Source organism: Cygnus atratus, chromosome 2 (assembly GCF_013377495.2).
Source record: "Cygnus atratus isolate AKBS03 ecotype Queensland, Australia chromosome 2, CAtr_DNAZoo_HiC_assembly, whole genome shotgun sequence".
In the NCBI taxonomy this organism is placed as follows: Eukaryota; Metazoa; Chordata; class Aves; order Anseriformes; family Anatidae; genus Cygnus; species Cygnus atratus.
This window is the reverse complement of record NC_066363.1, coordinates 128,957,690-128,985,325: the sequence shown is the minus strand read 5'-3', so window position 1 is coordinate 128,985,325 and position 27,636 is coordinate 128,957,690. Positions and strand designations below refer to the sequence as shown.

Sequence of the window (27,636 nt, the reverse complement as noted above, 5' to 3'; positions counted from 1 at the left end):
AGCAGCTGCCCTTCCCGCCCCGCCCCCTCCCTTCTCCCATTGGCTCCGCCGGCTCCCGCTGAGCCGCTTGATTTGCTGTGCTGCCTGTCAATCAATGCCCCGGCGCGGACACCGCCCCGGGAGACCTTCCAGCGCGTCATCTCGGCGTCCGCGGGCATTTCCTGTGCAGCCGCTGTAGGCGCTCACCTGGGGTATCTATCGCCGCGGCCGCCGCCGCTCTGGGATGCGGGCACTGCCTCGGTGACCGCGGGCTTGTGGCGGCGGGGTGGAGGAGGCCGGGCCGGGGGGGCTCTGGCCTCACGGGAGGCTCCGGTCGCACGGGCCTTCGCGGGGAGGCTGGAGACGGAGCCCCCGTGGCAGCCCTGCGGGTTGGGCCCGGCCACGGGCAGGGCCGGCGCTGGCAGGTCCCGGGGGCGGGCGGGCGGTGAGCCTGCTGGCATCGGCCCCGGGTACTGCTTGTGAAAAAAACTTGTGGTTCTCCTTTAACGGCCTGCCCGGGCTGTGCAGTGTCGTGAGACCCGCCGGTGTGCTTCCTCCCGGTGCCTGCCTACCTGAGCATGTAAAGGAGGCTGCAAGGCTTCCAGCTAGGCCCAAAGCGTAAGGTAAGAAAGGAGGGAGCTTTAGCATGTCCTCTGGAGAAAGGACAGGGCGATGGATTCGATTGAATTCTTAGGCCGATGTCAGTTGAGAGAGTCAAACAATTGTAGAGCTCCAGAAGTCTTTCCTGTAACCACGGTCTAGATCACGATCACAGGTAACTAGTAATAGGACAGGAGGGAATGGCCTCAAGTTGCACCAGGGGAGGTTCAGGTCAGAAATTAGGAGACATTTCTTCTCAGAAAGAGCAGTCAGGCATTGGAACGGGTTGCCCAGGGAGGTGGTGGAGTCACTGTCCCTGGGGGTGTTTAAGGAAAGGTTGGACATGGTGGTCAGGGACGTGGTTTAGTGGGTGACGTAGGTGGTAGGGGTATGGTTGGACCAGATGATCTTGGAGGTCTTTTCCAACCTTAATAATTCTGTGATATACCTCAACTCATAGATACTTGCTGTTGGGGGGATGGCACTTTTCCACTTTCTGTTAACTCAATTTTGTGCAGCCTGCAACTGTTTTGCAAACTAATGGTTTGTCACAAAGCAAATGTAGATTGAGTCTGATGGCCAAGTTACTTTAGCAGAGAGGTGAATTCCATTTCATGACACAGTCACTAATGAGAATGAGAGGACTGCATACGTCTTTAAATTCAGAGTTCCTGGTATCATCTTTTAACTGCTGGTGGGAAGGAAATGTTAATCGAGGTCAAAGATAAGTATGGCCACTTTGTAGTAAAACCCAATTCCAGTACAATCAAACAAGTGGCTAAATATTTTGCAAGTTACTGAATTCTTGTCTGACTTGTTTGGAGCCATTATTAACATGCAGTTCAGCAGCAGTTGCTGATGAAGCATTCACTTTGAGACTATTTTTATTTATTCTGCGTGAAAAGGTATTTATTGATGCTTTCTTGTACAAACATTTCTTCTCTTTAAGAATCTGTTTAATCTCAGTAGCAGTTTTTCATTTTCTGCATGGTGTCATTATCACTAGTTTATCTAATGAAGGGTTTGGTAAGAAAACAGAAGTATCATTGCTGGGATATGACTTACAGTAGAAAGAAACTGTTAATGAGGAGTAACAATTCACACCTCTGAATTCTTTTGTTTAAGTCTGTTCACAGGGCACGAAGTCATCCATTGCAGTTACTTGATCTGGACTTGGGGAGATAACTTCACACCTACAGGATATATATATTAACTCTTTAAAAAGCTTTCTCTCTTTTTTTTTTTTTTTTTTGTAGAAGTGCAATAGGCCAGTAGGGTACATAATGTCAAGAGTGTTGAAGGGATTTAACGCTTACACTTTAGTACTGTGGAAATAGATGATTGGAACATCTGCTGTGGTGGCTAGTGCTCTTATTAGAATACTTATTTAGAATTAAAAAAATTATATTGTCCACATACTCTGTCTTTGGAGATAGTATTTCAGCACTTGGTCCATATGTGTCAGCATAGATACATGTTGTACATGAGATATTACACCACGAATAGGCTAGTTCAAACTAATTTCAATTTCTGTAAAGAAAAGAATTAAAATCCTTTCAACATCTTACCATCTTATACATTAATATAACATTTTGAAAATAACTTGTGTCCCTTTGGGTAAATTGTATGTTTCTTTTATTGCTAAAAAGTTTTAGAAGATTGTGTCTATCTATGCAAGCGTTACATTATTAAGAAAGCAGCATTATTATTTTTATTTTAAAGAATCTTAATATTTTTAATGGCTTATGCATTTGCACTTTAATTACCATGATGATTATGTTTTCCATTTTGTTAACCTACTGATAGAGTCAGTGAATTGGAAAGTGAAATAATGACTAGAAACATCATCTGTGAAGGTTTTGCAAGGACCTTCCAATCATATCTTCTTGTCTACCAATCTGGGTTGTATTGTGGGAAGGTGAAAGAGGTGTGGTATTTTTTTTGTAACAATTGTGTGTATACTTTTATTTTTACAGTTTTTAAAATAATGATTCAGTGTCTCTCTCTATATATATAGAGAGAGAGTACAGCACATTCTAAAATTGCATTAATCTGGGGATAAAACAGAAGAAGAGGCAAAACTTCAAGCTAAAATTTATTTCAGCTAAGTCCCTTTAACGTCTAGTCCTGCATGGGTTTAAACTTGTGTTTTTATTTGTTGAGATCATCCTTTCCAGACCCCAGATGAAGAAAATTAAGAGTTTCACTGGAGTTTTAATGGAAATTAATGTTGATATAATTGGGTAAACAATTAAAATTAGACACCACATTGAATGGTTAAGTTTACTTGTGTTGAAAATGTTGCAAAACTCTAAAGTAATAGAGGTGAACTTATATGTTTCTAAATACACTCCTGTTAAGGTCTCTCAAAAGCTGTCATTAGAACTCTTAGGACATCAGTACAAGCACATAAAATATCATCCTCTGAACTTAGTTTAAGACAAGTTTAACCTCTTAGGTAATGGACCTTCGGATGCATTAAAAATCCATTCTCTGATTAATAAGCTGTCAGGTATCTTGAATGGTATGACCCATTTCGTGATGGTGGATTAGTAAGGATAAAGCAAGATACACCAAACATGAATTTGAGGATACAAACCCTTATTAAAAAAGTAAAGCTGATTCAACCTAATTTCATTATCTAAGGAGAAAAATGCATTTACAGATAATTATTTAAAAATGTAAACACTCATTGCTGGCTTTGTTGACTGATAAACCGTAACAGAAATTGCAATCATAGAATATACCACGTTGGAAGGTACCCACAAGGATCATCAAATCCAACTCCTGGCTCTGCACGGGACTTCTCAAAAACTAGGCTATGTGTCTGAGAGCGTTGTCCAAACGCTGCTTGAACTCCATCAGGCTTGGTGCCGTGACCACTTCTCTGTGGAGCCTGTTCCAGTGCCCGACTGCCTCTCAGGGAAGAACCTTTCCCTAACACCCAGCCTGACCCTCCCCTGTCCCAGCTCCATGCTGTTCCCTCGGGTCCTGTCGCTGTCCCCAGAGAGCAGAGCTCAGCGCCTGCCCTTCCGCTCCCCTCGTGAGGGAGCTGCAGGCTGCCATGAGGCCTTCCCCTCAGCCTTCTCTGCTCTGGGCTGAGCAAACCAAGGGACCTCTGCTTCTCCTCGTACATGTTGCCCCCTAGACCCTTCACCATCTTCATAGCCCTCCTTTGGGGACACTAATAGTTGTATGTCCTTCTTATACTGTAGTGCCCAAAACTCCACGCTGTGCTCAAGGTGAGGCCATGCTAGCACAGAGCAGAGAGGGACAATCACTTCCTTCAAGATAAATATGCGTAGGCAAAATGATTTGGCTTGATAAAGTGCTCAATAACTGTGATTCTAAAAACTCTAGAGAGAACAAAATCAACTAGTTTGATAAGATAACTTTGCTTTTGAGTGTCGCACCTTTTTTCATTCCAAATTGAATATCTTTTGGGCAAGGAGGGTGTTATTTAGGTTTGGGAGGGATTTTTTTTGTTTGCTTGAGAGCTCTGTGTGTTTGTCTCCTTTTAGATTTTTTCCCCCTTTTTTTCCTGAGACTGCAGATATCACTTCTTTTGTTAGTGAAGGCGGTGACTCACAGAAAGCTTTTGATACTTGCTGTGATTCAGGACATGTAGGAAGCAAATGTTCCTGTGATGGACTAAATAAAACTCAATTAAAACTTGCAAACAGGTATTGATAGTGTATAAAGATTTCCTTAGACAAGTTATAGAATAGGAAAGGTAATTTCTGTGCTCTGATAGTTTTTGACGCTGTTACTAATCTGAGGACCTCCATTTGTGCTTTTGACATCAAATGCTGTGGTGCAAGTCAAGAAAGACATTTGATCTTCTCTAGTGTTTAATCTTTTATAGCTTATAGTCTTTTATAGTGACAGCTCTGAAAACTGCTCAAGGCTGCTACTCAGAGAATATTTGGGAAGGAAGGAGTGAAACATTAATGGCTATTGAGTATCAATATCATATGACTACACAGTAATCAATATCAAAAAATATAAAATGAATAAAAATGTAGGTCATCGAGGGGGAGGGAGTGATGTCTGAATCCAGTATTAGCATATATCTTGTTGTAGTATATCACATGGTATTTCAGAAATAAAACACTTTTTATCACATATTCAAAATGGGAGAAAATAAGAATGTCTTTTACTATTCTTTTATAAAATATCCAAGTCACTTTAAAGCTTTGCGGTTCAGAGAGAATATGAGGAAGGAGATGAACAAATGTCTAAAGGAAAACCTAGTCAGTTAAACATAGACAAATCATTCAGCAATATCAGCTTACGATATAAATAGCATATTACCTGTGCTTTTTTTCCATGTTGGTTATAATGGCCTACTATTTTTTTAATCCCATAACACTATTGCATTTGCAATCTCTATGTTTATTCATTTTCACTGGGATTAGAAATCAAGAAGATCTAAAAAAAAAAAAAAAAGGAAGAAATTGGCTAACACTGATAAATATTTAGGCATAAATGCAACTTCATTAAATTAGTGTGTAAATTAATTTGTAAAAAGCCTGCCTGGAGCTGAGTCTGGCAAGGGAAGTGGAAGGTAACAGAAGGGCTTCTAGAAGGGCTTCTTTGCCTCAGTGGCAAAAAGAAGAATAGGGAAAATGTGAGCCTGCTGCTGAAGGGGGCAGGAGCCCTGGTGACATGTGACTTGGAAAAGGCTGAGGTAATGAAGATCTTCTTCACCTCAGTATTTGCTACCAAGACCAGCTTTCAGGAATCCCTGAGTCCAGTGGAAAGCCTAAAGCAAGGAGGATGTGCCCTTGGTAGAAGAGGATCAAGTCACACAATACTTGAGCAAACTGTACATACGTTAAGTTAGTAAGGCCTGATGTGCCCATAAGTGCTGAGAGATCTGACTAAAGTTATTGTGAAGCCACTCCCAATAATATTTGAAAGATCATGGTGATTGGGAGAGGTGTCTGAGGGCTAGAGAAACTTCATCCTCTACTCTGCCATTGTGAGGCCACACTGGAGTGCCCCACATCCAGGTCTGGGGCCCCCAGCACAAGAAGAATGTGGATTTGTTAGAGCGGGTCCAGAGGGCGGCTACAAAGTTGATCAGAAGGCCGGAGCATCTCTCCTATGAAGAAAGTCTGGGAGAGCTGGGGATGTTCAGCCTGAAGAGTAGGCTCCAGGGTAACCTATTCTATTTTCAGTATTTAAAGGGGGCTTATAAAAAAAGATGGGGAGCAACACTTTGCTCAACCAGATAATGACAGGACAAGGGGGAATGGTTTTAAACTGAAAGAGGGGAGATGTAGATTGAGTATTAGGATGAAATTCTTCTCCCAGAAGATGGTAAGGTACTGGAACAGGTTGCCCGGAGAAGCCGTAGATGCCCCATCCCTGGAGGTGCTCAAGGCCAGGTTAGATGAGTCCCTGGGGCAACCTGATCTAGTGGGTGGCTGTCTTCAAGAAGAAGAGTACAGAGAACTACAGGTTGATCAGCTTCACCTTGACCTCTGAGAGGGTTATGGAGCAACTAATCCTTTAAACTGTTTTCAGACAATAAAGGTCAAGAAAGAGCTGAGAGCAGGTTCTTTTCAATGGTTCCCAGAGCCAGGAAAAGAGGCAGTAGGCACAAAATGGTACACGGCAGGTTTTCTCTGAACGTCCTTTACTGTGTAGGTGATGGAGCATAGGAACAAGTTGCACAGAGAGGATGTGGAGTCTCTCTCCTTGAAGATCTTCAAATATTCTTGGAAACAGTCCCGGGCAACTTGCTTGAGATGACCCTGCTGAGTTGGATATCATAAGCTTACAATAAACGCACTAATCCCTTTCTATTGCCCCTGTTATCACATTTATTAAAAACTAAAAAATTAAAAAGGGGGGAGGGGGAAATAGCAATCCGGAATTCTTGTTGTTGTTAGTTTACAGTAAATACACAAACAATATTTGTCAACCCAGTAGTTGAATTTCGCAAGCATATTGTACTTTAAGAAACTCAGAGAGGGAAACCCCTTTTACTACTTTCAAATGACAGAAGAAAAAAAAAATTAAGCAAACCTCAAGAGAGGTCTGTTTTTCTTTAAATTACAGTTAACTCTATCCTGTAAGTACTGTAAAGTGTATGTTGTTCCTTCACATTATGGGTATACTTAGCTCTCTACAAATATATTTGCCTTATGTATATGTGTAGCATATGCTAAGCTCATAAGAAACAAAAAAAAATGAAAAGGATATTTTTGCACTTATAAGTAATGTGTGCTGTTAGATGATATTCATTTGGCCAATTAAAATCGTTCTTTCCTTAGAACATGTTAATGTGTATTTCCTCACAACAAGGGCTGGTTTCCAAATGTGAACTTTTCAGGTGCAAGGTCCAAGTTCACAAATTTTCTTATAACAAATAGAGAGTGAATTTAATATTTCAACATAAATGATGGTAACTCTTGTATGACAAAATCACTGTATTGCTGCTGCACTTCATGATGACAGCCTCCAAAACTTGTTATGTATTTTGGAGTGCAGTGGGTATGGTATTTTCAAGCAAGCTGCTTATTCTGTTTTGGTTTTGTTTTGGTGTGTTGCTGTTTGTTTGTTTTCTTTTTTCTTTTTTTTTTTTTTTTTTTTTAGCATAATAGAATAGATACTTTTTTCACATAGACCAGTGAAGGGGGAAGAGAAAAGATTTGGTACTGTATCTCTAAAACTAGTATGCTCTAAACACCAGCTAGTCCATAGCATTCCCAATACTCTTTGAGTAGTAAAGTTAAAAACAGTGAATTAGGGAAAAAAAAAAAAAGTGTTCTGCTAAAAGGCTGCAGACTCATGAGTCAGACAGGGAAAATGGAAGACTGTCTTACTACTTTTCAGGTTACTTAAATGGCTCTTGCAGCCATGTGTTTGAACTATGTCTGCAAGCATTGTCAGTGCATATCTAAACTTTGCAAAAATCTTCAGGAGAGGGAGAACAAAAATATAGTACATCTCTTTGCATGTGGCTCTCTCAGAGACAGTAGTAGGGCTTGTTTGTTTGAAGGTAAAAAGCAAGACAATTTGAAAGTCTAAAATTAATTCACAAAAAGAAACTAAATCTGGATTTTTCAGAGGAAGAAAGGGTGGAGATAATGAGTAAGAGAAATAAAATTTGAGAAGGAGGAAAAAGAGAACAAATATATAATAACAGGAAAAGAGAGGAGTAATGGTAGTGGAACAACTCTTAATTCATGGGTTGACTCTGACTGGGTCTGAGCACTTCCTCTTTTCCTTGCAGCAAAGGACCTATGGAGTTTTTTAGCCTTTAGATGCAAGTTGAATCACTCCTCATATTCATTGAATTTGTATTAGTATCTGCCTGGGAAAAATACAACTAAAAATGCTGTCTCTGCCCAGGCTTATCTCCACTGACTTAGTGTCTGCTAATATTGGCAGTGGAGTTGGAAAAGGAAGAAAATAAATCAAGTTCAAATTCTAAGAAAACTTGAAAAATATGTTCAAAAACAATATTATTCAAAACCAATGTTATTAATTCTATAAGCAGAAGAGCAGGCAGGAGATATCACAGGTGGGGGCTAGCATGAAGAAAGGAAATTTTTCTTGAAAGGAAATTAATATAGGGCTATGACTCTGTGGGGTGTAACTAAATCATGAATGTGGATTCGTGCTGGAATTGCAGAAGGACTAAGAAGCTGTCAGAGGTGTACAGCTCAGGTTGCATAGTAAGGAAGTTACTATTCCTCTTCAAATCTGCTACTTGTAATATGTGTGTGCACCCCTGCTAGTGCAATCTGAAATGCTAGTCAAGGTACATGGTTGAAGAGTGTGTAAGATTTGGGGACAGTGAGCACATCTAATTTTCTAAGCATCCTTATTAGTCACTGTATGCCAAACATTTCAGACTACAATCATACCAAAGAGGTAAGAGTTGGGAGAAATCACATGGTATTCCTTATTTAAGCAGAGTAGGCTCTCACCTGCAAGTCTGCCTGAGTCCTACAGCTGACTTATACAGGTAATTCTTTGTGTTCTTTTCATTTTCTAAAGACAGCAAAGAAGTCCCATTATTCAGACTTATGGTATTTTAGTGTTATCCTTGCACACTCAATGTATCAGGCTTGAAGACTAAAAGAGCAGTTCAACTCATTAAATAGAAGGCTTGGTTTTCTATCTACCAGTTGATTGGTGGCAGATGCAAGAGTATGTCAAAGGCAGACAGTCTTGTGACTGCTTGTTTATTTCTTGGCCTGATGCGGGGCATACCGATATTGCATGGGTCTTACATGATACTGTGCTGACTGGTTTGTGTACCAAATCTGGAGAAAAATAAATTGAAACAATTGAAACAGGATTGTATGTTCTTCAACATAGTAGAACAGTTCAGCAGAGTGTCAAATGAGCATTGGCGCTAGTCTGCTTAAAAGGAAAAAAAAAAAAAAAGGAGGGGGGGAGAAATACCAAGTTGGATTAAGATGGGAGGGAGTAACTAGCTTTCAGAAATTACATCAGCTTATATTTCTGCAGAACTGGAGCCTAAAAAGTGAGACATATGCTGATGTAAAGTACCATTCTTTATCTTTTCAGTAGTTGAGAGTTGCTGACTATAGTTAGATCTAGTTATTATTGTTACACCCTATAGTGCAAGACCAAAACTTACAACTGATGGTGAACAGGCTTAACTTCGTATTGATGAAGGGCCTTGGCTTTAATGTGCTGTAAATATGTACAGTCTGTTTGGTTTTACATATAGTACTTCTTTTGGTACAGGTGTAGACAAAGGTTAATTATGAGTTATCTATGCGTTTAGGACAGATTTTATCTTTTTCATCTAATAAGTATTTCTAATAAAAGGTTAAAGGACATTATGTTCCTGCGGTGTAGTACTTGAATCAGCACTTGCATACCACTGAATATTCATGACTGTGCAGTTGGTATGCATGTGTGTCAGAAAAAAAAGAAAGATGGAATAAAATCTGAGCAATGGCTGTGTTTGCAAATGATGAAGCTAAGGTATGTTTAATGCAAAATTTCAGGGTTCTGTCATCTGTGGTAAATTATATTTAATTGTATTTGAGTATGTAGAACAGGCATTGCTTCTGAGTCTCTTCTATATATCTTAGTCTTCATCCTGGCATTTCCAGAACTGTCTGGTGATCCATTCATACAGATCAGACTGAAGCAGAACAGAAACACAGCAGAGCTGTGAAATGGGAATTTAAGCAAGATTATTTTTTTTTAGTAGTATGGAAGAAAGGCATGGAGGCCATAGAACGGATGCATAAAATTAGCATTGGCACCGTGCTTGACAAATAAGGCTATGTGAGATACAGAGCCCTTAAAACAGTGAAAAACAGATATTACATGTTAGTACACATAAGGCCAACTTCTTGGGTAAGTAACAGTAACCAGCAAATGAGTAGTTAGGGCTATAACTGCCCACAGCGGGCGAACAACCACTCATTCATGTTCTTCGAACCATTCTGAAAATGATCTGCATACGTTTGCCACAGTGTGTTGTTCTACCTACTTAGCACAAAGGATGGCACATCTAAGCTTTGCATCCTTTTCACTTTTACACATGAAATGCATTGTAGACTTTTGCTTATCAATCCGTATATCAGAACCTGGTATCCTCATCATAACCAAAATCTATTCAAACGCAAGGATCTTCCTGTCATCTGCTTATGTGATTGTCAGTGGTTGAGACCTACATTTGTAGTATAAGGGATCCCTTGTGCTCATACCTTCTGATACTGGTTTAGTCAAAGATGTTGTCTCTTCTACTTAACTCTTATAGTCTCAACTGTCAGAGTGCTTCAACCAAACCCTACACCATTTTGATTTAACTACAGTAAATACAAGGTATGTCTTCAGACAATTCTTGTTACCTGCTACTGTTTTCAAAGGAAAAATGTCAATATCATTTATTAGGCATATATTCTGGCTCTCCATCTTCGTGTTCAAGATGTGTTTTTTTAGAAAAGCCTCAGGAAGTTACCATGCAGTGTCTTTTTTCAAGCTGTTTTTTTTTTTTTTAAACATTCAATTTAATTAAAAGCAACAGCAGTTAGCTTTAATTTAGTACAGCAGGGAATGGGAATTTGTGTGTGGAATTGATGCATCCCTGTAGAGATTTTTGCAATTTGACATACTATGGAAAAGGAGGAAATAAAATGGGGGAAGAAGAGGAAATGGGATATGAGGTAAAGAAGAATAAGGATTACATGCGACTTACTACATGCTTATTATTTGTTATAATAAAATTAGAGCAATATCCAGAAACTTGGAAGGGTGATGCTATCTGTGCCTATTATACTGCAGGGAATGCAAATATATAATCGGCTTTTGTTCCCTTCAATTTAACATCACAAGGTTTATAAGGTAATGTTTTAAATATAAGTTATACAGTAATTAGACACTCAGATTTATTTATTTATTTATTTCGTCTAATTATATGTCTTTTAAGAGTGTTGACTCATCACAGATTTTTCTGAAGTCAATGGGAGCTCTTACCAGTCAGTGTATCTTTAACTCTGGCCAATAAAAGTCTCAGTTGCTAGCATTCATTGAGAGAATGTGTTGCATTGATGCAGGATTTTCAGTTTCCATCAAATACTGACAGAAATAACGGATGAACAGCTTCTAACAGTGCAGCACTTTTATACTGCTCTTCATTACTGTTTTATCAATTCTGGCTCTTGTGAGCTGGTTTTGATTTTGTAACTTGAAGCCCTAATATTTTGACTTTGCCAGGTTGTTTATGGAAGATAAGTCAATGAGCTATTGTTATGTTTTTTTGCTGTCTCCAGGCATTCATCAGTTGTTAATCTCTCGTATTGCATTGTATGAAATCTAGGTTTGCTGAGTTGAATTTGGAAAGGCAACCTATCATTGGAATGTATTTTTGTCTTGTATTTGGTCTTCTGGCATTCAGTGTAAATGTTGTGGTTTAACGCTGGTAGACAGCTAAGCAACACACAGATGCTCTCCCTCTCCTCAGCAGGACAGGGGCAGGGGAGAATATGAGATGGATGACAGAGAAGCAATTTAATGAAAGGAGAAAAGAAAAAGAAGAAAAGGCCACACATGGAAGCAGAAGGAGAAAAAAATACTCTCAACTTCCCATCAGCCAGTGAAGTTTGTCCATTTCCTGGGAAGCAAGGCCTCAGTATACGTGGTGGTTGCTCCAGAAGACCTTCATAAGGAGTGTCCCCCCGTCTATCTCTTTCTCCCCCCAGCTGTTGTTGCTGAGCAATGATGTTACGGTGTGGGATATCCCTTTGGTCAGTCTAGGTCTGCTGCCCTAGCCGTGTCCCCACCCCACCTCTTGCCTACCTTCAGCCTACTGGCTTTTGCAGGGGAGTTGGAGAGACAGGCTTGAAGCTGTGTCAGCACTGCTCAGGAGTAGCCGAACATCAGTGTGATACCAACACTGTTCTAGCTACAAGTGTAAAGCACAGACAGCACTGTATGGGCTGCTGTGGGGAAAGTTAACTCCGTCCCAGCCAGACTCAGTACAGTAGCATTCTGGAATTTGTTACTAGTTGCTCACTCAGCATCTTTAATAAAAATCTTGATTTCATCTGTGGGATTCATTCAGTGTATTCCTTTGCTTTTTCAGCTTCTAAAAATAGTCCTGTTTCCCAGGAATATCAGAAATAAATGATATCTTCTGTGAGTGCAGTGTATTAATGATATTTCACTTAGTGCTAGTAGTTATTTCAAATGGTTGAAGAATCACTTTGTTCTTTACAAAACGATAGGTGTTTAGCTGAAGCATATCAAAATCCAGACAGTAATACAACATCAATCTTCTGTAAGGTCATTTTAGGTAATGATGAAGTGATGGTATTTTTAAAGTGATTAAGAGACAACGCAGTTGGTTCTTCCAACTAGTCTTTGATCTGAGAATATTTCTCTCTACACTTGAAGAGCAAGGAAGAGATGAGAATTAATGATAAAACATGAGGTTTTCAGCAGCTGGGGTCTAGGTTTTGTATTTTATTATGAGAGTAGATGTGAAGGAAGATTTTGTAAGTAAACGCATACCTATAGTTTGATTTCTCGTCTTTAACATTTATTGATTTCAGATTGGCATCTAAAACATCGACTATTGAAATAAGTGAAAAGAACAGTTAAACAGAATATGTCTTCACTAAACATCAACAAAAACAAACAAAAAGCACTTTGCACTAAAAAAAATCACAGCATTCTTGTGATGGGTGGCATATTTTTTCACACTTATCTGTTTATATCCTAATCTTGTGAACATGAAAGAAGAGTAGACCAAGGGTATAAATGTGAAAGTCCAGTGTCTTCACTGTAACTGTAGTCTTAATGATATTGCCACTTTATTTGCTTGGTTGCGTGCTCTCACAGAGTATGACAACACTGAATGTGTAATACGAGGTACACTGTAGCTCCTGAAGTAAACAGGAACTGTGTGTTGGTGATGTTTTCTTCAGAAAGTCTATGATTCATAGTATGCTCGCTACCTACAACGTCCTCCTGACTGAGCTACGTGAATGCTAAGCTTTTGCAGAATCTTACCTCTTGGTGTTTTAGTCCTTTCTACGTTGTTTCAGGGAGTAATTTGTGGGCCTACAACTTTTCTTACTGATATGTCATAATATTCCTTAGTGAAGGATAAAAAAATTGTCACAATTCACTTTTCAGTACTTAATTGCATAGTTATTTTCATTTTTCTTTACATTATTTCTTTATCATTTATGATGGTGGATAGGAGTGCTCTCTCAGCCCAGGCTAAGAGCATTGGGGTTATTTAGCCTAGAGAAGAGAAGGTTCCAGGGAGACGCCTTCCAGTACTTCTGGACGCCCCCCCTTTAAGGGGGGCTTACAGGAAAAATGGGGAAGGATAGCAGGAAGTGTAGCAATAGCATAAAGGGTAACAGTTTTAAACCAAAAGAGGGGAGATTTAGATTGGATATTAGGAGGACATTCTTCACTCAGAGGATGGTGAGGCACTGGCACAGGTTGCCTAGAGAAGCTGTGGATGCCCCGTCCCTGGAAGTGTTCAGGGCCAGGTTGGATGGGGCTTTGAGCAACCTGGTCTGGTGGGAGGTGGCCCTGTCCATGGCGGGGGGGTTGGAACGAGGTGATCTTTGGTCCCTTCCAACCCAAGCAGTTGTATGAATCCAGCTGAAGTAAAGAAGGCTTTATGTTTGTTTTCCAGTCATTCTCTTGTAAAAGGTATTCTCATAATGTCTACTGCGGAGCAATTATTTTGTGTAATTAAGGTCGCTTAAAAAGAGCAGGCAGGGAAGAATGGAGTTCTGTGCTGTGTTTTATATCAAAATTATATGTCCTTGTTATTAGGATGTTATAATGTTGAATGTTTCTTGGTAAAGGTAGAAATGAGAAGAAACAAGAATATGGTGAAACTTACTTTATTGTACCTACTCAAGTGAATATGCATGAAGCTTTTAAAAATAATTATTGAAGCACAGGAAGAAATAATATTGTTTTCAACAGGTGTTTGAGCCTTGGAGCTCATTCTAAAGATGGTGTAAGACACCTTCTATCAGGCTTTTAGAATTAAAAGACAAAACTTCTATTTTAGAAGGCTGAGGAAATTTGTAAGGGAGCAGCTGTTTCAGGTTCAGCTCTGACTTGAAGAGTTACTTGAAAACTAAAAGTAGAAGAGACTTTTGTTTGGAAGTGACTAAAAATGTTAGATTCACTATGAAGAGTTTAGGAAACGAGCTTCAACAATTGCAGAGCCCTTCTAGGTAGAATATTTGAACTTTGGAAGAAGATTGTCAAGGCTATAAAGTCTGTTATATTGTGTTTGTATCCAATCTTTTATTTGTGTTGAGATAGTTAATACTAATAAAATAAACATTAAAGAGATGTTATGTATCAGCAATTCTTCAGTGTCCTGGAAATCACAGAATCTTAAGTCCCAGGCCCATTCAACACAGAAGTTTTTCAGCAGACTTAACACATTAGAAAGAGGACCTCTGTGACCATCTGGGGTATTTAAGCTTTTGTTCATCCTAATATTTCAGTTCTACACTCATCTTCCAAAAATCTTTCAGATTATCAGTGATAGTCCAACACAGTATAAATATGGAAGAGGTCAGGACACTTTTTTTTTCCTTCTCCTGATGCCTCATTTAAGATGTTTTATCAAAAATTTGAGGAGTAAAGAAAGACGGTTCAAGTAACTATTCTCTGTTCTATAAAGGTAATCTGGAAAGCAGAATTACAGGAAAAGAGTCTGTCTTGCCTACTTAGTAAGATAGAGTTCATTTGTATGCAAAGATACTATTTTATCTTAAAAACTTTTAGCACTTATGAAAATCCTACAAGTAAACACAAAAATCCTACAAGTAAACGCATAAAATCAAAGAGTTGTCTGAGCAAAAATAATGCTCATTATTAGGGATGAATGTAAAGGAGTAGCATAAGAAAGTGGTGATAAAATCAGTGACTCTAAAGAATAAAATAAGTGTCAATTTAGAAAGCACAAGAATAGAACCAAAAATCTCATAGTCCAAAAATCTAAGAGGCAGCATAAAGGGTCCATTACCTAGATCTCTTATTTAATAAGAAAGGAGGACAAGTAACCGACTTTCAGAGACTGATTCTTTACTTTGTAAGAGATATACTGTGACCTGCTACTTCATAAAATTAATTTTAGACAGGAAAAAAGAGTGGAACTAAAGCACAAAAAGAATAGCCTAAGGAATCTTAATATAGATGTGCTCAAGTGACAAATTCTAAATTCTAATAAAATTCTTAGAATGACTGTGGAATTAGGCACCGCTGATTTTATTTATTTATTTGTTTAACATTCTAGAGAGTTAAAATAGCCAGAAAAGTGCTGAAGATTGTCTGTGTCTGTTTGTGTTTATGTCTCTTCATTCTTTTGTTAAGAGAGTTATCGAAGCTGTTAGTTTCAGTTCCAATTTAAGATTCAGGAGCAATATTTTAGCAACTAATCTGTACCTTAAAGTAATCAGAAGAGAAATTGTAAGACAGTATGTTTTGACCTTTACATGTTTGTAAAAAATCTCAATATTTACCTCTTAGAAAGGATGGCAAGCTTAGTAAGGGAGAAACTTTAGGTACAATACTACTTCATTTTAATAAAGTCTTTTTCCTCACATAAGCAAGCTGGTGAAAGATAATATTGTCTCCATTAGGTGGTGGTATTATCAGCATCAAGTTGAGAAATTGCCTTTACAGGGTAATTATCTCTAGTATCCTGTCAAAATGCAAAGGCATTAATGAGATGGATGGTTGAAGAGAACACGCTTACAAAAGTTACTGATGTTGTTAAGTTGAAAAGGGGTTGAAAGTTTTGGTGGTTTTTTTGTTGTTGTTGTTGTTTGCTTGTTTTTTTGTGTTTGTTTGTTTGTTTTAACATAAGGTCTGAATCCAACATGGTCTTGATGAATGAGAATATCTCTGAAATCAACAAGATGAAATGCAGTGCATTTCATGCAATGCAAGCATGAAGCAGTACGTATAAAAGGAAAAACTCAGATACATAAATACAAATCAGGAAATAATTACTCAGTAAAATGACAGAAAAGGATCTGAAGATATTGTAGACCTCAGTTTAAACACTAACTATGACACTGAAAAAAAAAGTTTTATTCTGGAGGATAACAACATGTAGGAAATAGCATATCATCTAGTTTGGCAAGTCTTCTATATACTGTTGGTCTTCTCACCATCCTCACCATTTTTTTCTCTTGAGATAATGCAGACAAACTAGAAATTCTTCTCTGATGTTGTTATTCTTTTCTCCGGTGGAATGAAAACCATCTTTATTTATAATAAGAATGATTTATATTGAGTATGAGAAACAGATTTTTGTGTAATTAAAACACTGTAACTGTGATAAAACACTGTAACAGACTACCTAGAGAAGTTCTGGAATCTACTTTCTTGGTAGTTAAAATTTTCTCTAGGTATTTCTCAGCCTACATTCATGCTGAGTTAGGATTGGGTGGTCCCTTGTGGTCTGTCCATCATCAGACTATGTTTTATCTGCGCAGAAGAGACTATGTAAAATAGTTAAATCATGAACTCATTGAGGTGAACAGGGGTGTTACTTCTTGCATGCTAAATGCAGTTTTATGTTAGTGTAGCAAGGTAATGTTTGGTTTTGACTTAATAAATTATATTTTTTATTTGGCTTCCAAAACAGTGTTTTGCCGAATCATACTAAAAAATATTTTGACACTTCTGTGTATAATATGTCAGTCTAATGCTTCTGCTAGAAAAGCAGGGAATGAGATTGCAGTAGCACTGAGACAGTAGAAACCCTTTGATTACTCATCCACAGTGGAATAACCCCATGGAAAAAATAGCACTCTGGACATTACTTGGATTTGTGTATTTCTGCAGGCAAAGTTTACAGACCTGTAAATTTAAATGTAGAATTTTTGCAGGCAGAACGCATTGACAAATATGCCTGATGGTAATACATCTCATACTGATAGTCCCAGAACAGGTCAATAATAATACTTATATTGATAGCAGCAGTGCAGGAGATGTTACTTGGTATTATAGCTAAAATCTATGTTATCCCCTTAGTCATAATTACATTAATATTGGCAGGCTGTTGACAATACTCACATTACTATTGATAGATTTCTGTCAATAACATGTTTCCAAATAAAATATATTCATTCATAATTTGTACAATGCTCAATAACAGCACTAGGATATACCAGAAGAAACTCTTATTTCCCTGGTGATATACATTTTTTGTAGTTGTAGTGTAGTGTGCTGTAGGATTGTTGATTTGCTTAGGTGGAAGAAAAAAAAAAAGACAAAGTATAGGTTATTTAAGACAGAAAAGTTCTTTGGCGGACGGACAGACAAATTTTTAGTTTTTGTATGCAATATCTGTGAAGTTGTAAAATCAAGGAAAAACATTCATGTAGTAGTCTTTAGAGTTTTGTCTTAAAGAGTATTTACGTACCAAGTTAATCATACACAGAGCTTATTGTTTATTTTCACCAGATTTTTTTGACTGTTCAATTCTGATCATAGATTATATAACCTATGCGTGATGGCATCCTTAACTGAGCATTGATATTTGTCTTTTTCATTATTGTGTCAACAATTCTGAGTTCTTAAGTTCTTTTTATTTTAAATAATGTAAAGTAGACCAAATTAAAAAAGAAAAATAAAGTAGGGACATGACAAACAGCATTTAACTGGAGGTAAGACAACATTCTCTTTATGGTCTGTTAAGCTCAGCACAATATCGAATGTAAATTTAGTATAAAAAATAGAAGTGAAATGTATTGACATTTCAGTTTTAGGACAGAGAGCAGATTTCTCACTTATTCCTACTGTAAGACCACTATGTATGAAAGCAGTACAAACTAAAAAATCTAATAAAGTTCTGAAAGGTTTTCATATGGAGGAAGTAAAGAGGAAAAAAATATTCTTTACTTACTATCATTTGAAAAAACAGCCATTACAGACAAAAAAAAATATAATGGGAATTCCCTACAAAATAGGGAAAGTTCAGAATTTAGGGCTGTTCTCTTGAACAAATAGTTGCTCTTACCTAGATCATTAGGGCTTTTGAAGACATTTTTCACAGGTGAATATGTGTTTCAAATTTTCCCTTTACCTATTTACTTCCCAAAGAAATACATTTAATATGTGTCTCAGGTGGAAAATCTACCCTGTAAATGCAGTAAAACCTTAAATCAGTTCTGAAGTAAGTATAGTTTATTGCAGAGTGCTTCAGCATGTAAGTAATGGTAAGCACGCTAAAATGTGCTTACACGTTAAAATCAAAGCTATATGAATATAATGTTTAAATAACTTGCAGGGTCTGGTTAACAGCCATGACCTATGGCAAACTTTAGGTATGCTTAGCAGTGATCAAAAAACCTGGCAATAATGTTCAGTTTTATTGCTTACATTGAGAATTCTTACCTAACTGTAGGGGGAAAAAAATGCTTTTCATGCATAGTAATATTATAAGCATAATTTAAAGGAATTTTAGAGGAATATAAATAACTTGTATTAGCTAGTTACATTTCTGTCTTATCCTTCCTTTTTCATATAGTTGACATAAAATTTACCTTGAAGTTGAATCAAAATGTTAGTTGGCAATTCAGGAAGAAATACTAAATTAAATATGCCACAGTTAAACAGTATATATAGTATTGGTTTCAATTTTAGGAAAGGAGTTTTCATGGATTTGGGATGATTTTGGAAATTTGACAAACAGTGGTTGGACTCATTGGTTCAAAAGTGGTTTCCATTTTCTGTAAACAAAATTCTATCCCACACTGACAGGCTCACTGAAATTACTTCCTTCAAATGAAGTTCTATAAAGGGTCAGGGACATGAAAAATATATGTGTATTTCTAGTCACAAATCAGTTATGTTATACGATGAGCCATGCACAAATTTATTGGAAGGTTGAGGTCCAAGGTCAGGGGAAAGATCTTGATGACATCTAGTCCATCCTTCTGTGAAAACGGGATAAATTCAATGTTAGAACAAGTAAATTAGGACATTGTTTGACCAAGTTTTAAGAATCTCCAGTGATGGAGATTTCACAGTCCCTCTAGACAAACTTGTTCCAGTGTTTAACCACTCTCATGAAGACTTTTTTTTTCCTTATGTCTGGTTGGAATTTCGCATGTTGCAACGCATGACCAGTTGCCACTTTTTTTTCATTGTGCATATCACAGAAAGGTTTGACTTAATCTTCTCTGTAACCTTTAGGAAGTGGGAGATTACAATTAGATTGCATTTAGCCACCTTATCTTCAAGTTAAACAATCTGAGTTCCTTCATGCTCTCCTCATATATCACGTGTTGGGGCTCCCTGATGATATTAGTGTCTGGACTCTTTTCAGTTTGTTGAAATTTCTCTTGTAGTGGTGGTAGTAAAAAGTCAAAACTGGATGCCTGGTATAGACCCAGTAATGCCAAGTAGAGGGGGATGAACATATCTTTTGGTCTGTGCCATTCTAATGCAGTCCAGTAGGCATTATTGCCACAAGGGTGCACTGGTGATTTGTGTTCACCTTGCTGCCTACCAGAATTCCCAAGTCCTTTTTTGCAACACAGTCATCCAGTCAGTCAGTCCACAGCCTATAGTGACCAAGAGTTCTCGTGTATTTTGTGATCTGTTTTGGTCCTGTGTATTTGACATGTTTTCCTTCAACTTCAAGAGATTCCTGTTGACCCATATCTCACTTGCTGAGGTTTCTTTAAATAATCTAGCCATACTGGAGGAAAAAAAAAATCTGCAAAGACTTAGCCTACTTACCTTATTTACACGAAATCTACAAGAACAGGATCTCAGCCCCTGGGATGGTGCTGGAAGACAGCTGGAAAAAATGATTGAGTTGATAGATGATCCACTAAGACTTTTTTCTGTGGGTAGGGAAGTTTGGTGAGATGGCTGTTAAAATAAAGTTAGGGTTTTGAAGGGAGATAATATGTATTGGAAGCTGTACAGAGTGCGTATGAGAGGGTAACCAAAATGGGTGGGTGAGAGTGAAATGAGTAGGAGTCACTGAGATGTTACTAGAAATTAAGAAGGCACTAGATTAGGGGCTACGAATGAGTATCATGAGGCTGGAATGACAGGTTCCAGAGCAGGCTGGCAGAGACTGGGGTTCCTAAAATTGTAGTGGGGTGAGAAATGAGGGCTGGGAGCATGGATATTCATTGGAGCTGCTGTTAATGAAGAGATATAGGGAGATACAGTAGGGGCCATATTGATCTTGTGATCACAAAGTGGAGGAGGTAAGTTATTGGGTAGTGCTTTCCAGACAAACTTCCTGTGCCTCAGTGCTTACTACAGAAAAGGTGGAAGTGCAGGTGAGACAGGCTTGGTATACCCTTGTTTACTGGCTTGTCAGGCTGGTGGGGGGTCGATGGTGGGAACCTCAGTTTGCCCAGAGGGGGTGGCTTTATGCTACCTTTACTCATATTTTATTTGTTAATGAGGAAGGAAGAGTTAAAAGAAACAAAGTGGAGTTATTCCATGCCCTATCCTTGTAGTCAGTCATGGTTAATTGGAAATTAGCGTTGCTTAGCATACATTAAGAACAAAATCATATTTCCTATGAGCTTTGCACAGTATTTTCCTTACAGACCTGACCAATTACAGGTCATATTTCTGTAGGTACAGAAAACAGTACAAATGGTACAAATAAATAATATTTTATACCGGGCTTTAAAACTTTTGGTGCACAGTGTTTCAGGGTGGCATTATTGGTTTGGAGGACTTTTTTAGTATTCTTAATATCATTAGCAACCATTCATATATAGGGTCCTATATAGCACTTTTTATTCAAAGTGATTTTGTGTTACAGCAGGTTTTCCGCCTATAAATTTGAAGAATTTTTTCTGTACCTTCTCCAAAAGGCTGTCCCTCATCTGTTACAGAGTCTGATTCAGAAGTTGAAATATGTTGCACACTACCTGAAATATGCCCCTTTCCCTAAACCCCTTTGTCTGTTTTCTGAATAATAATTAAAAAAAATAAAAAAAAAATCCAAAAATCAGCTAACACACAGTTTTTGCATTGTGGAGATGTTATCCATATTTTGCTCTTACAATTTATTCCATTTATTTTCTTAGTTAGAGAATTCCAGATATGATGACAACTAAGCTAAACAATTTTTTTAAATATTTTTGTTTTTCTCTGTAATGCTCAAACAGGAAGAGTATATCTTTGTTGAAGTTTCTAGTATGCATTAGTCTTGCTAGGATCTTGCTAGGAAATTTAATATATAAGGAATATAAGTAGTACAATTCTGCACCTGTCTAAGACTCTGGGAAATATATTCTGGCTTTAGTGATGTTCTGTATGATAATTGATGGCTGAATATTTCTTTAATCTTCTATAATGATTCTTCCCTAAACTAAACTGCCTTTATTTAGCAGGCTTTATCATTCCTGCCTTAATTTTCTTCTATATTTTTCTGTATGTAATCTGTACATTTTTTTGTATTGGTAAGATTTTTACTTTCAGCTGCAGCTACTGAAGTATAATTGGAACAGTATTTTCTATCCACCCCACTGTTCTCTTCTGGATTTTTTTTCTGCTCATTTTCCCTGTTTTTCCATAAACCATCTTAATTTTAAGGTTCTTCCATTTTAAGATCCAGTTGAGTGTAACAGTTGTGCCCAGGATTATTATTTTTTTTTTAATTTACACAATGAAATGTTAAATATGTGAAATTTTGTGAATATCTGAAACAGGTTACATATTTCTATCTAACCAAGTAAAAGTGTTACTATTTTTGAAAAATAGTCCAATACAAACTTTTGAGAGGCAATTTTATACTGTCAATGTAAAGCTTGCTGAAGGGACTCGTAGTAATTCCTGATAACATAACCATATCTAAAGAAGCATTTGTTATTTATTGTTTATTGCTGGTATATTACAACTTTGTTATCTCTAGTAAGAATAAACATAGGAAATGCTCTATTACACTAAAATCTATTTGTGTTTATTCCTAGAAAGTTGTTGGTTTTTCTGTGAAGAAATGGCCTCCAGCGTTGGAAATGAAAAGAGTATGAATCCTGTGCTTAGAATAAGTCAACTCGATGCTCTTGAACTAAACAAAGCCTTGGAACAACTAGTGTGGTCCCAGTTTACCAGCTGTTTTCATGGATTTAAACCGGGAGTGCTGGCTCATACTGAACCAGAATTAAAAGCATTTCTATGGTTTTTACTATGGAGATTCACTATCTATTCTAAGAATGCAACTGTGGGACAGGCTATTCTGAATATTCAGTACAAGAATAATTTATCTCAGACAGAAAAATACCAGCCTCTGAGCAAACACCAGAAGTTATGGTATCTTATTTTCACTGTTGGTGGAAGATGGTTGGAAGAAAGATGTTATGATTTATTTAGCAATCGTCAACTACAGTCCTTCTGTAAAATCAAGCATTACCTTAATTTTGGAGCTGGACTTCTTAAACTATGTGGACTTGTAAATTTTCTGATTTTTCTTCAGAAAGGAACATATGCAACACTTACAGAACGCATTCTAGGAATTAGGTCAGTTTTTTGCAAGCCACAAAGTGTTCGTCAGGTAGGATTTGAATACATGAACAGGGAGCTCTTATGGCATGGTTTTGCTGAATTTCTGATCTACCTGCTACCACTCATTAATGTACAGAAACTGAAACTCAAAATTTCTTCTTGGTGTTTGCCTATTGCAAGTCTTTCTAATAATGAAAACACATTAGCAGTTCACTGCAAGGAGTGTTCATTGTGTGGGGAATGGCCTACCATGCCACATACCATAGGCTGTTTGCATGTTTTTTGTTACTATTGTATTAAAAGTAACTATTTATTTGATATGTATTTTACGTGTCCTAAGTGTGGCTCAGAGGTACACAGTCTTCAGCCACTGAAATATAAAATTGAAATGACAGAATTTCATGCCTGATAGGGGAGTTGATTTGGTTTTATACTGTACATGAAATACTATAGTAGAGATCAGTGGAAAAAAATCAGAAATTACTATAAACGTCTTGAAAGACAGTTCTGGAGATTCTGTAGTTTCTTGTAACATTTGTCTTTACTGGTATTATTTTATTTTTTTTTACTGAGTAACAGTGTCAGTTTGCCCATCTGAAGGAAGGAAAAGACAGACTTCACCAGCTCTTCTGTTCTCTCAGACTACTTGTTCCCAGTTTGGTATCCCTGTGTTGTCAAGTATCTTCTTAGATCCATGGTCTGGCAGCCCACCACTTCCTAACTTCATGCTATACTCTTCCCTTAGGGATAGATGAGAAGATGATGAATAAGCTTTTAGCCACTTTGTAGATTTTTTCAGCCTTGTAAAAGCTTCTTCCATTGCCAACATAACTAGTAGATTTTATGTGAAAGTCATCCTAGTTACACCTAAAGAATAGTTTTATTTTTGAATATTTAAAATCTGAATTCTCAGTGTGATGCTCCGCTGAAAGAAGGAAAGGTGTAAGACGAAGTCTTATCTTAGCAGATTATTAATAGTTTTCATCAGATTCAGCCACCATAACAGGACATATGGTCTATTTGTAAGAGAAGAATAACCTTTTAAGTGATCTGTCTGGTCAACAGACAAAAAGTTAACTTGTGCCTGCAGGAGATGTAACCATCTCCTGGTCAAAGTACACTTTCTAGATCTTCATCAGATGACAAAACTCATTTTCTCACCCACCAATGTGTCTGTGATCTTCAGTGATGTACGTATGATCACCTCCCGGTATTTCCCTATGAAGCTGAGGGACACAATCTATCACCCACTGGGATGCAGAAGCTACCTGAGGTAACATGCATTATTCTAAGTCAGATAGTTTGGAGAATACAGTTTGCTCTCAAGATGCTGTCTTTGGGACTTGCCACTCTTTCTTTGGAGTGGTGATGGTGGGTTCCAAACCTCGCTAACGGCTTACTACCATAGAGAAAATAGATCAAACCCAGATATGTGTGTGTAAATGTACTAAAAAATGGGTAATTGTGGTAATTGTTCCTGTTTGGGGCTATTACTATTTGTTTTTCTCTGTTGGCTTTGTGATGTTTTTATTCCCTTCTTTAATGCTTCATCCATTTAGTTTCTGACTTGGTTTTATAGGGTATATTATTTTTTTCAAAATTGCAATCTTTTTTTTTTTTTTTTTTAAACAGAAAGTCTTACCCATAAGTGTCTTGTTAACACAAAAACACATTTTATCCTGCTCTGGCTCTTAAATCAAATTTGCAAAATCTTACACAGTTAAACCAAGTAAATCACTTTATGATGACTGGGTTCTTGATTGGCTATCATCAATAATCAGTCCCAAAAATAGTATAGTAACAACTGATGCGTACCTTTGATCTCCTTTTACAAAATGGTTTATTACATTCTTCAGTGTCTGATTAAAACAACCCACCAGTCTATTTGTTTGAAGATCTTAAATTCTGTTTTTTGATCTTTAGAGTGACACATAATGCTTTCATCTGATGCAATTAAATATAGTTAGTAGGATCATAAGTATCTTTGGGCAGCCCAAAAATTCATTAATTTTGCTACTATTCTCTGAGTCAACAGAGACTTCAGAGCAACCGCTTCCAGATACCGTGTGCTGTAATATATAATTTGTCAGTGTGTATCAGCAGCCTGCCAAATTTCTGCTATTCACAGTTGCTATTTGAACCATGAGGTACAAATATGTCCTTATTAGAAGTATCAAAGCTAGTAAGTCTGTTGGAGAATATCCTTGAGTCACTAGCTAGTGCTGAAGTGATTCTGTATCAGTTATCTGTGCGTACCTGTGCGTTACTTAATAGATCTTCCCAAAGAAATGTAATAGCAGCCTTGACTTGAAGGTGGTCTCCAGAAAGGATTATCAGTATTCTGGCTACCTCTCCCCATAGCTGTCCTTATTAATTAAGATATATACACATCCAAAATCCAGTGTTCACAGGTTATAATCATAGCAGACCTTTGTTTTCTGTGGACTCTTCAATCTTTCTGAAGTCACAGTGCAGTATTGTGTCAGAAGTGCCCAGATTTTCTATATTGGACTCCTTTAGGTGTTATGTTCTTCTTAGTTAAGAGTTGACTTCTTTCCTATTCAGTAATGTTTCCTTTTCCTGAATATTTAAATGTTTTCTTCCTTATTCGCTCTACCTCTGTCTGTTCTGCGCTTTGACTTCCTTAACTAAGCTGTACAAGTTTCCCAAGGTTTGTTTTATCTCTTGCAGCTTCACACAGGTGCAAATCCTAGTACCATGTATAGTCTGTTTTTCATCCCTGTTACAGTATCAGTACTATACCTGTTCCTAGAAATTTTGTACTTCTGTTGTACAGAACTATACCACTGCTGGCTCTGGTATACTGCTGTTGGCTGCCCTGTTTTTCTTATGGAGTGTAACCTTTGATAATTAACTGATGATGGATTATCATACCGAAGCATTGGCATACTTCTGTAGTACCTCATCATCAGCATGTTAGCTTTGTAGCCTGCAGCACTGATAACGTTTGTAGTCTGTCTCTTATGGTATGGATAAGGTAATGCAAACTGTCTGAAATTCTTTTCCTACAAGGCCAACAAATTTGACTTCCAGTTTGGTATCTTCAACATTCTTCTTAAGTGCTTCTTCTGCACTGGTTCCTGAGGACCCAAAGTCTATTAAGAATAACTCAAAATATTTTCAGATTCTTAGCTGCTTTTCCAGGGATTAGTAAGGCTACTTCTATTTTTCATATTTTAAGATTATCCTAGATTTGGTTTTAGTGTACAGATACCTGCCAGAAACTTAGTCCTTGGCTCCCTCTAGAACTGTCCTTGCAAAATCCAGAACCTTACTTTTAGTCCAAATGCATCCATTTCAGAACCTCATAAGTGCAGAATATTACAGAGGAATAATTTTAATTTCACTGTTGGGAACTTAATATATTCTGTGGAAGCTACAGATGTATTTAGTCAACTGTTTTCATAATCCTTATTGAAGATAGGAGAACACTTAAATCTACTTTAAAAATAAGAGACTGATTAGTAATCATAATAAAGCTAACCTTCCACCTGAATAAAATGGAGAGCTGTGATACAGGAGAATGTTACCTCAACCACATTCACTTCGATTGTACATTTGTAAATTTCATGTGCCATTTAAACTGTTTTTGAACTATGTATAATTAGTCCAGTGTTCAGCCAGTTGGCTGTCTCAAAAAGACTTAGGGTATTTAGTGCATGTCATGCACTGTAGGGTATTTTTGTTTGCATTTGGAGATGCAAATATTCTATACATATTAATGGCAGTGTGTGTCCAAACTTCAGAGTGGCTTTAGTTCTTATATTTTCGATGCAAGTAAGCAAGTACCACACATCTCACAGAATTAGAATGTTTAGGAAGAGGATGGTTCATTTTGTTGTTGGTTCTTGGTGGTTTGTTGTTGTTGTTTGTTTTTTGTTTTGTTCTTTAACCGACATCTTCCTCTCTGCCCTGCTCCCCGCCCCCAACTGTCACCATTTGGTGAAACCTTTGGTCTGTTGTAGTCAAAACTCCAATTACTGAGACCAGAATTTCAAGTTGCATATTCAAAAATCATTTGCTTTCAGGGTAGAGTTTTAGGATGACAAAGTCAATACTCAGCAGCTTCCTAATAGCGTAGTAAAATTAACTTTTATATACTGCAGTTCTGCTTTGTGTGTCTTGTGATGTGTAAGCTGCAGAAAAGTCTTAACTGAAGAGATGACAGGAAAAAATAATAATTTATAGACTAATCAAAGGATAATTAATTTTATATACTAATTGCATGGATAATTTGTCCTCATAAGCATTGTATTTTCAGGAAAAAAATACTGCAACAAAGGACCAAGATAAATCTACTGATGCTTCCTGCAACAGAAAGAGTAAATTTTATTTTGGAGTATTAATCTTTTCAATCGTCTTCTCTAAACTAAAGGCTTTTAGTGTTCATCTACTATGAGAATGTACTTCTGAACAGTTATATACGCAACAGTGAAAAGGATCAATGCCTAGAATTTAAGAAAGCTAAAGGACCAGAACTCTTACCGAGCTTACTGAGTCTTGGATATGAGTTACAAGCCTGTATTAACAGTTTTATTTGTGCTCTGTTGTAGGTCTTGTGTGCTACATGAACATTTTCAATATATCAGAAATAAATAAAGTCATTTTTGAAGAAGACTAATTACTTTAATAAACATGTTAGAAAATTCTTCATGTGTTTTGATTTGAATGAGAAATACCAGTTGTCATAAGGTATGTTTTTGGAGGTATTTAGAAGAAAGGAGTTGGAGAATGCTGATTCCCTGCTTCCACAAATCACTACTGTATGTACTCCGTATGCTGTAAAAGAGATCTCCAATAAGTAGTATTATGTAAGAGTTAAAATCAGGAGTTTCAATATTCTGTAAAAGATGACAGGGATAGAATCCCATTTCTGCATTACCTGAAAACATCTATGTATCTTTCCATACATGTGAGATGATGTAGAGGAGGGTGATCTGGACAAAATGGTGGAAAGATAGTAAAAACAATGGAAGAAATGTGTTTCCTAAATATGGTCCAAACTGAGGAATGTCCTTATTTGAGGATATAACTGCTATTGCT

At 37.3% G+C, this 27,636-nt stretch overlaps 1 protein-coding gene across 5 annotated transcripts; it reads left to right on the top strand.

Annotated features, from left to right (window-relative positions):
- The first annotated feature begins 86 nt into the window (after positions 1-86).
- On the top strand, positions 87-27,241 carry PEX2 (peroxisomal biogenesis factor 2). Of its 5 annotated transcripts, none has more exons than XM_050709000.1 (3): positions 152-191; positions 508-602; positions 22,041-27,241. In XM_050709000.1, the coding sequence occupies exon 3, from the start codon at positions 22,067-22,069 to the stop codon at positions 22,979-22,981; it is 915 nt and encodes a 304-aa protein (XP_050564957.1). In that variant the 5' UTR covers positions 152-191; positions 508-602; positions 22,041-22,066; the 3' UTR covers positions 22,982-27,241. The 5 variants fall into 5 exon arrangements, 4 of the variants coding, with proteins under 4 accessions (XP_035402219.1, XP_050564957.1, XP_050564958.1 ...); XM_050709001.1 differs by having other exon boundaries at positions 171-240; XR_004778615.2 differs by lacking the exon at positions 152-191 and having other exon boundaries at positions 247-602; positions 22,041-23,845; positions 26,855-27,241.
- The last annotated feature ends 395 nt before the right edge of the window (positions 27,242-27,636 follow it).

Excerpts from the sequence above, each read along its gene's own strand:
- PEX2 (XM_035546326.2), top strand. The coding sequence starts at position 22,067 with ATGGCCTCCAGCGTTGGAAATGAAAAGAGTATGAATCCTGTGCTTAGA.